General features: G+C 37.8%; 1 protein-coding gene across 2 annotated transcripts; it reads right to left on the bottom strand.

The window, feature by feature from the left end:
• Positions 1 to 796: 796 nt before the first annotated feature.
• Positions 797 to 3,325, bottom strand: LOC9327289. Of its 2 annotated transcripts, XM_002891181.2 has the most exons (3): positions 3,218 to 3,325; positions 2,313 to 2,392; positions 797 to 2,207 (listed from the first exon to the last, which is right to left on the bottom strand). In XM_002891181.2, the coding sequence occupies exon 3, from the start codon at positions 1,754 to 1,756 to the stop codon at positions 845 to 847; it is 912 nt and encodes a 303-aa protein (XP_002891227.2). In that variant the 5' UTR covers positions 1,757 to 2,207; positions 2,313 to 2,392; positions 3,218 to 3,325; the 3' UTR covers positions 797 to 844. The 2 variants fall into 2 exon arrangements, with proteins under 2 accessions (XP_002891227.2, XP_020870381.1); XM_021014722.1 differs by having other exon boundaries at positions 797 to 2,392.
• Between the last annotated feature and the right edge of the window lie 6,928 nt (positions 3,326 to 10,253).

Below are 10,253 nucleotides of genomic sequence, written 5' to 3'. Positions count from 1 at the left end.
ATTAAAGATATTTTGTTATGAGAATCGAGCTTAACCAGTCGGGAGTTCGATTCAGTTTACTAAAAGAGTTCGATCTTTACCAGTACGGAGTTCGCTCTTATTCAACATACAGTTCGCATAGAGAAAGGCCGAAGCGAGGAGAATATTGTTCGAGGCTCGCGGCAGCGTGAAGACGCGGGAGTTCGGAGTCAACAAGAAAGAGTTCGGAAGATCCACGCGAAGCCCAAGATAGTTCAAATTCAAGCCGTTTCGGTCAAAATGTAACTTACGTGATCAATGCGGATCAACACGATTATGAGCAGTAAATGACCGCATTGATCATGTTTTCTCTATAAAAACAACCTCAAACGCATGTGTTTGAGGAGGACGAATCTCATTACTGATTACTTCTAACAATACAATACATTTTTCTCTCTTTACTATTTTTCGCAAGGCATTTTGCACTTCATCTTTCGTCAAATTTCTTTACTCCTTTTCTTGGTTGTTTTCCTTTTCAAATTCTCATAATTATTTCCTGATTTAACAAGAGTTTTTCTCCACAAAAATACTTAAAGATAATCGAGTGTGAATCCTACATCCACATTTTAGCGCCGCCTGTGGAGAGTTACCACAAAACTCTTTAATCTCAAAATCTTTCTTTCCCAACCAAGAAATTATGGCTGATCAGCAAGCATTGAGCGATGCAATTTCCTTGCTTACTCAAACAACCACCGATCTGACCAATCAGATGGGTACACTTGTTACTGCCAACACCACTTTACTGCCAAGGTTGAAAGTTTGGTGGAAGACCCCAATGTGAAACATTTGGCGATGATCCCCAATGTGGAGCATTTGGTGGTGAATTCTATTGTGGAGCGTTTGGTGGTGTGCTCCATTGTGGAGCGTTTGGTGGCGTTCCATACTGTGGAGCGTTTGGTGGTGTTCCATAATGTGGAGCGTTTGGTGGTGTTCCCCATTGTGGAGCGTTTGGTGTTCCCCATTGAGGAGCGTTTGGTGGTGAGCTCCACTGTTGATAATTAGGATTTGTTGAATGTGAACCTCCATAAGAGTGGCCTGAGCCCAATCTTCTTGGCAAATCTTGATCGTTCCGAGAAACACTAGTCATAGCTTCTAACAGTTCTATCTTATCTTCGTCGGTGCCTCCAGCTATATCAATGAAATACCGCCGCCAAAATCTTAATTCTTTTAGCGTATCGATGCATGCCCAGTAGAATTTAGTTTTCTTTGGAAGTTGTAGCGCAAGAAATATTGCTTCCGCCTTTTTGAATTCGTCATAATCTTCTTGATCAAAATTTCCCGGCCGAAGTTGTTGTAAACTTTGTCGTTGGAACTCTCTATAGCCACTGATAGTATCTTGTATAGTTGTCTCAAAAGATTGTCGTCTACGATTTTCTCTTGAACCACTTCCAACATTTGTTGCTGAACTTCCACTAGACCGATGTGAACTATTCCCACGCCTGACAGTAGACTGCGAGTTTACTCTGTTTTGTTGCTCATTTCTTCTAGTAGGTACTCGGAATGTATTAGGCACAAACTCATTCGAAGGATGTGTATCATCATTAACGCTGACACGATACACTTCTTCATCTTCTTGGGTCTCGGGCACTTGTGTTTGATGCATGTCACCATCATCGTTGTATGAGTAATCATGTGTTGCATCATCATCAAGTCCCTCGTTCATTATATCTTCTCTTCTTTGTCGGGAGGAATTTTGGGGTTGCGACGAAACATCATGTAATACAAAACATCGTTTCATCACATCCTAATACTCTGGCGGCTGTCGTTTGAACTTAGTTGTTATTTTGCATCCCTATAAAACATATATATATATATATATATTATAACGTGTATGTGTGTTAGTATTAGTAAATATAAATGGAAGAATTACTATATATATATTACCAACTCTCGCGCATCCACCACTCATCAGATGCATAAATCGTGGATGTCTCAGGATCGACGGTGATACCAGTGTATCTTGTGAGCTCTTTCCATCTCTTGTACGCTTTTTTAAACTCATCAAGTTTGTTTTTGAAAAACCCATAACTTAGACTCATGTTAAATGCTAGGTTAAATTTTTCAACCATATACTCTCGACCAATAGGCGGAGGATCCTTAAGAGTGTAATTAGTCATGGAAATTGCATGATCAAACAACTCAATCAAAGTTTTTTCTTGTTCAGGAGACCATCTATACCTCTGTCTGGTCTACAAATTTTAAAAATTTCTATAATTAGTTTTATTTTCCTGTAAAAGTAATCAAAATACCTACGATGAAATTTTTTAGAAAACAGAAAAAAATAATTTACTTACTCTCGCAGTAGTTTCACTGGGAGCATTTGTATCTCTATGCCTGGAAGAATTTGTGTTTGAACGACCTCTAGACGACATATCTGCATGTAGTATTTGATATTAAAAATAGTTAATTCCACAACATTATATATATAATTACATTTACATTTTTATTGTTATTTTATTTCATTACATGTTTTAAAAAGAATACTTACAAACTCTACATAAAGGTTCATTTATTTAATTCATTGAAATTAGTACATATTTTAAAAAAATCTCAAAATTAAATAAATAAAATAGAAAGTATAATTCTTTAAGTACGTTGAGGTTTACTATATATTTTTTTTGTTTATTTTGATACACACTTTCTTTTTCTTTATGATAAGTATATGTGTTTATTTTCAAATAAAATCTTTAAAGTTGAATTATACGTAAATTTCAGAAAAACGCATATTTTGCATATTTTCAATTTCACCCAACAGAAGATTATGTATACATTACTAAACATGTTTTTATGTATGGTCAGAATGGAAAAAATAAATGTTTCTTTTCGTTAAAAAACAAATAAATAAAAATTATCACTACAACTATACACGTATTGTAACCGTTTAACTAGTTATAATTTTTACAAAATAATTTTTGCATTGAACAACAAAAAAATAAACAATGATTAGTTTCCTTATCTATTCGGTTATTCATTCCTAAATTTAGTTGAATAATTTCATATATAACTTAACTGAATTTTTTTTTTGAAAAAAATATATAACTTAACTGAATGATTGTAACAAATGTTTTAACTCCTCACTGAACTCTCTTTATATCTCGAATAACTTCATTTTCCATCTAAAAATATAATAATAATGATATATATATATATATATATAAAATAATTAGTTAATGATTCAAAATTAATAACTCATGTTTACCTTGTGGAAATCGTATGCAAAAAGATATGAAAACAAAAGAAATTTGTTGGCCTCCTTCTTTTATAAAACGTCTTCTTCTTTTGAAAGCCGAGAGAAATTTATGTATTGGTGTTGTTGAGTTTCTATGAATACCATCTAAGACCAAGGTGTAATATATAATGAATATTGTATATTTAAATTATTAAATAAAATAAAAATGTTAGTCAACTGTGGTTTCACTTTAAAACCACACCCTATGGTCCTCTTCTTCTATGCATGTGCGTTTCCAGTTTTTTGTACCACACTTACCTTTTTATTATTATTTTCTTTATTTTTTATTTACATAGAGATATGTGAATAATCTTAGTTGAATAGTGACAAAATAGGTAAGTAGTTATCAATATGTTGACATATGGTCAAAAAGCCAAAAGAGTACTTAATATTATATATGTAAAAATATTATGTTCCCGCCTCTTCTCGCCTCTTATTTTTTTATTGTTTCAATAGTTCTCTCAAAATTTGGCTAAACCCATTGTTATTCGGTACCAAAGTAACGATTTTATTTTATTCAGCTTAATTACATATATAGTTTAAGGATGTGCTACTACCAATACAACATGTTAGCGAGCAACATTCTTTCTCCAAAGGTAAACAAATTTTTCTATTAACCAATTTTGTTCAAGGATCTTATTAGCAATATAGCTCTTGTCGTTAAGTGGTATAAGTTTCGTTTTAGTATTGACATTCTTATTTCAAATGATAAAAATTTAGATGTATCCCATGGAAAATGAAGGTCAAGTTCAAGGAGGCGCTTAGGGTGTTTTAGGTGTTTTTAATCCATCAAGATTGAATGGAACATTATGGGAAGAAGAAATATATATATTTTTTTAACTTTTATTTAGCATCATTTGTGTAATTATTTTGATTTCATTTGCATGTTCAAACGTGATTGTATAATCACAAGTGAGATAAGAACAATAATTCGATCCGACTTTCCTAGTCTGAATAAAATTATTCAACTAAGCCGATAAATGTGAAAGAATGATGGTTTAACACATTTAAGGTAATGGTGTTTTTTAGGCTTTTTAGTTTTATATACATTTAGTTAATATACGGTTAAATTAGGGTATCATACAGCCCGTCTTGCTAATCCAAAGGATCCTATTATATTTGGAAGATAAACCACTAAAAGCTCTCACGTGGAAGATATTATATTTCGGACCAGATATTAAACCACTAAAAGCTCTCACGTGGAAGATAAAGTATCCTCCTAAAATGAGGCATTTTATGTGGCAGACATTAAATGGGTGTGTTTCGGTTACATCAAATCTCCGGAAACGCGGAGTAAATTGCGATGTAGGTTGTGATAGATGTGGAGACACTAAAAAGACAATTAACCATGTCCTTTTTGAATGTCCGCCTGCACGCCAAAAATGGGCTTTATCGCAGATTCCAACGGCCCCCGAAGTTTTTCCTTCAGGTTCATTATATGCAAACATGAATTACTTATTTTGGCGAATATCATCGGATGTTTATGAAGAGACGTTTCCATGGATACTTTTGTATTTATGGAAAGCTAGAAATGATAAAATTTATAATAATGTGGATCAAAGTCCACCGAAGATTTTACGGTTAGCATAAAATGAAGAGCAAGCTTGGCAGTTAGCTCAGGTGGAAATACCGGATGACGTTGTAGACTCGGTGGTGGGGAATATCAACTCACATTCCAGAATTGACCAACCAAGGCAGTCTGGAAATGGGTTTCTGGGTTATGTAGATGGGTCTTGGAAAGAGAGTGATCGGTTTTCCAGATTAGGTTGGTTTTGTTCTACCCCGAATGATGGCAAGACATGGGAGCTGCTAATCTTTGAAGAAGCTTAACCTCACTTCACACAGAGGTCGAAGCATTAATTTGGGCGATGCGATGTATGATCGGCCAAGACAAGAGAGAAGTAGCTTTCTTTACCGACTGCTCCGACCTGGTGAAGATGGTGTCTTCCCCGCAAGAGTGGCCAGCGTTCGCAACATACTTAGAGGCGATTCAGAGTGACAAGGAAGAGTTTGACGAATTCTCATTATCTTTAGTTTCTCGAAATAAGAATGTGAAAGCGGATAAACTGACACGAAGCGTTCGTACCCAGCCGCAGCTTATCACCTATGTAAACAACTTTCCACAACATTGGCTTATCTGAGCCAATCTAATATAGCTGTTGACAAAAAAAAAATACATTTAGTTAGTAATAGTAATAATGTTATAGAGCCTTAGTCCATTAGATTTTATTGATAATTGTATTAATAAATTACAAATTAATATATAGACATTGTTATAATACATCATATTGGACTTATAACCGGGCCCAATAAGCCCATCAGGGTTATTCATTATGTACTCTAAAACCCTAGGTTTATATGCCTATATATATGTATCATTATTCATGGAATGGTATGAGATAACAATAAGTTTCACAACACGTTATCAGCACGAGTTTGCTCTTAACAACTCTAACCCTAAAAAAATCGAAAAACACTGTTCACGCCGACACTGTTCACCGATACTGTTCATCGACACTGTTCGCCGATACTGTTCACGCCGACACTGTTCATCGATACTGTTCATCGACACTGTTCGCCGTACTGTTCATCACCGTACTGTTCATCGCCGTACTGTTCATCGCCGGCACTATTCATCGCGGCACAGTTCATCGCCGACACTGTTCATCGCCGACACTGTTCATCGCGACACTGTTCATCGCGGTACTGTTCATCGTGGTACTGTTTGCGGTTCGTTGCAGCAGCGTGAGTTACCGAGGTCTTTAGCTCCCGGTTCAATCCGTTCAACCCCAATTGGTGAAAGGTAAAAACAAAACCCTAAGCCATGGCCGAAATCTTAAAACCTAAATCAAATCAAATCCAAAACGGCAATTTTCGTGTATCCCCTAAACCGGAAATCATTCTCGGTTAACTCCTAAACCCGAATATCAATTCGATTCATCGGTTAAACCGATTATCAAACCGGTTACAAAATAATAACCGGATCTCAATCTGGGTAAACCGGTTCAAACTGGTTATTCTAAACCGGAAATCAATTCGGCCCAAACCGGAATCTAATATTCCGGTCCAACTTTAAACCATTAAACCGAACTTATGTTCCGTATCCTTAAAATTTACGATTCCCGAGAAAGTTTCCTAAAATAGAAACTTTCCTCAAATAGCAAATGACCCGGAATGAAAACTTTCCTCATTTAGAAAGTTTCCCAAATTAGAAACTTTCCTCATTTAGAAGGTTTCCTCAAATAGAAATTTTCCTCATTTAGAAAGTTTTCCTCAAATAGAAATTTTCCTCATTTAGAAGGTTTCCTCAAATAGAAACTTTCCTCATTTAGAAGGTTTCCTAAAATAGAAACTTTCCTCATTTAGAAGGTTTCCTCAAATAGAAACTTTCCTCATTTAGAAAGTTTTCCTCAAATAGAAACTTTCCTCATTTAGAAGGTTTCCTAAAATAGAAACTTTCCTCAAATAGCAAATGACCCGGAATGAAAACTTTCCTCATTTAGAAAGTTTCCCTTTCCTCATTTAGAAGGTCTCCTAAAATAGAAACTTTCCTCAAATAGCAAATGACCTGGAATGAAAACTTTCCTCATTTAGACAGTTTCCCAAATTAGAAACTTTCCTCATTTAGAAGGTTTCCTCAAATAAAAACTTTCCTCAAATAGCAAATGACCCGGAATGAAAACTTTCCTCATTTAGAAAGTTTCCCAAATTAGAAACTTTCCTCATTTAGAAGGTTTCCTCAAATAGAAACCTTCCTCAAATAACAAATGACCCGAAAAGAAAACTTTCCTCATTTAGAAAGTTTCCCAAATTAGAAACTTTCCTCAAATATAAAGTTTCCTCAAATAGAAACTTGCCTAAAATAGAAAGTTTCCTCAAAATAAAAATTTTCCTCATTTAGAAAGTTTCCCAAATTAGAAACTTTCCTCAAATATAAAGTTTCCTCAAATAGAAACTTGCCTAAAATAGAAAGTTTTCCAACTATTATTTTAACAAACCCCTAATGAAATCAATTTCATGTTCGAGGCCCTCAAGGTCTCCGGTGAAAACTATCTCGAATGGGCCCTGGACACCAGGATTTTCCTCAACTCAAAGGGACTGGGTGAGTGTATCAAAGCGGATAACACCGCATCTGATAAAGACCGGTCCCAGGCGATATTTCATATCCGCCATCATTTGGCCGCAAGCCTCAAACAGCAATATCTCACTCTTGAGAACCCACTCGAACTTTGGGTGGCCCTGAAAAAACGGTATGATCACCAGAAAACGGTGCTCTTGCCACAAGCCAAGTTTGACTGGAAGGAACTCCGGTTCCAAGATTACAAATCTGTGGATGACTACAACTCCGAACTCTTTCGGATAGTTTCAATCATGAAACTATGTGGTGAAGAGGTGTCTGATAATGATCTCCTCGAGAAAACATTATCCACCTTCCATACCCAAAACATTGTTATCTTGTTTGCTCTTGGCCGAGAAAAAACAACGAGCTATTTATGAGGAACAGTGCCCAGAGGCCCCCGGGATCGGCTCCAGTACCAGATTCCCGCAAGGAATCCTACAATGTCCAGTGAGACAGATCCTCAGATCGTGGACATGGAAAGCGTGGACGCGGAAACGGACGTGGCAATCGACATAACCTCAGTTATGGTTCCGGTAAAGGCCGTGGTATCTCTAAACCAAACCGCCCTGCCCACCCAACCAATTAGTCTGCCTGTACCAGATGCGGAATGTTCAATCACTGGACAAAGAACTGTCGTATTCCCAAGTTTTATTGCGATTTTTATCAGAAACATGGGAAAGCACCTGCTGAAGCCAACATGGCCCTGCAAGTTGATGCTAACGACACCACCATCGAGCCGACCGATCCCATGGACTACGAGATCTCAGATCTCCTCGATTGATTCTATCATCTGAACATGTGTTGTTATCAAACGGCACACATCTGGACATTCCAGATGCATTATACTCACCCAGCTCAAAAAGAAACCTTTTAAGTTTTAAAGATATCAGACTTAATGGTTTCCACATAGAAACCCAGGGTGAAGGGAACAAGAATCCCTACTGATCACTAAGATCATACTTGGCCATAAACAAGTCCTCAAGACTATACCCGCATTATCTACTGGTCTTTACTATGCTAAGGTCAGTATGATTGAGGCTAATAATGCTCTCAAAGCCCGCTTCCAAGACTACACTATTTGGCACGACCGGCTTGGTCATCCCGGTATGACCATGATGCGTAAATTAATCCAAAATTCTCAAGGACACACCCTTCGAGAAAACCGAGTCTTCCCTCAGCACCTCACGTGCATAGCTTGCTCCGAAGGGAAGTTGATCACTCGGCCTTCACCAGTAAAAGTGTCTAAAGAGACATTACATTTTCTGGAAAGAATCCAAGGAGACATCTGTGGTCCCATTCACCCACCTTCTGGGACATTCCGGTACTTCATGGTACTCATAGACGCTTCGACCCGTTGGTCGTATGTCTGCCTATTGTCTTCTCGGAACCAAGCTTTTGCTAGGTTATTGGCTCAAATCATCAGATTACGAGCCCACTTTCCAGACTTTCCACTAAAGACTATACGTCTTGACAATGCTGGTGAATTCACTTCCCAAGCGTTTAATGATTACTGTATGGCCATGGGGGTGACCGTTGAACATCCTGTGGCACATGTCCATACTCAGAATGGACTTGCTGAATCATTCATTAAACGAATCCAATGGATTGCTCGACCATTACTCATGAGGTCGAAACTCTCGGTCTCAGCTTGGGGACATGCAGTATTACATGCTGCTGAACTAATACGCATCCGACCATCTAGTGAGCATAGATATTCCCCATCCCAATTATTACAGGGTCATGAGCCAGACATCTCCCATCTCAAAACATTTGGGTGCTTAGTCTATGTACCCATTGCTCCACCACATAGAACCAAAATGGGACCTCAAAGGAGGATGGGAATATATGTTGGTTTTAATTCTCCCACCATCGTCAAATATCTCGAGCCGACCACTGGAGACCTATTTAAGGCCAGATATGCGGATTGCCAATTTGATGAATCGGTATATCCAACATTGGGTGGAGAGAAACACAAGCTGGTCAAAGAGCTATCATGGAATCAAACATCCTTAAATTGGCAAGATCCTCGGACTCTAGAATGTGATTCGGAGATCCAAAAGATTATACACTATCAAAAGCTAGCTAATCAATTGCCAGATTCCTTTGCTGACCCGAACAAAGTAACCAAATCGTACATACCAGCTTGTAATGCACCAGTACGAATCACTGTTCCAACGGGACAAGTTCAAGTTGCTACAGAGTCTACATCACGAAATAAACGTGGCAGACCTCTAGGTTCCAAAGACAAGAATCCACGGAAATCAAAGAAAGGTGCAATAGTTGAAACCGGGATTCCCAATATAACAGACATAGCGCGCGCTGAGACTCACTCTAATGAACCACCAGAAGAGGTTCGGGACGCCGAATCTCTAGGTTCTGACGAGATCGATAACGATGAGATCTCTATCAATTACAACATGTCTGGAACCCAATGGAACAGAAAAGAAGTCGACTTAAATGCACTCTTTGCATACAAAGTAGCACTTGATATTGCGAACACGCAAGAGGATCTAGAACCCACGTCTATCACAGAGTGCACTCATAGAACAGACTGGCTAAAATGGAAAGAAGCCATAAACGTGGAGTTAAAGAGTCTCAAACTCAGGAATGTGTTTGGTCCGATCATCCGGACACCATTCAATGTCAAACCAGTGGGCCATAAATGGGTCTTTGTGCGTAAAAGAAACAAACTCGGTGAAGTCGTTCGTTATAAAGCACGGCTTGTAGCACAAGGATTCTCACAGAGACCCGGAATCGATTATGAGGAGACTTATTCTCCGGTGGTGGATGCAACTACTTTTCGATTCCTCATAAGTCTGGCCATAAGAGAAAATCTAGATTTGCGGTTAATGGATGTTGTCACCGCATATCTCTATGGGCCCCTCG

This window comes from Arabidopsis lyrata (assembly GCF_000004255.2).
Source record: "Arabidopsis lyrata subsp. lyrata unplaced genomic scaffold ARALYscaffold_1, whole genome shotgun sequence".
Classification (NCBI taxonomy): Eukaryota; Viridiplantae; Streptophyta; class Magnoliopsida; order Brassicales; family Brassicaceae; genus Arabidopsis; species Arabidopsis lyrata.
This window is presented reverse-complemented; position numbering and strand designations above follow the sequence as displayed.

What these genes read in the sequence shown, in the direction of transcription:
- LOC9327289 (XM_021014722.1), bottom strand. Translation starts at nt 1,756, where the DNA reads ATGAAACGATGTTTTGTATTACATGATGTTTCGTCGCAACCCCAAAAT.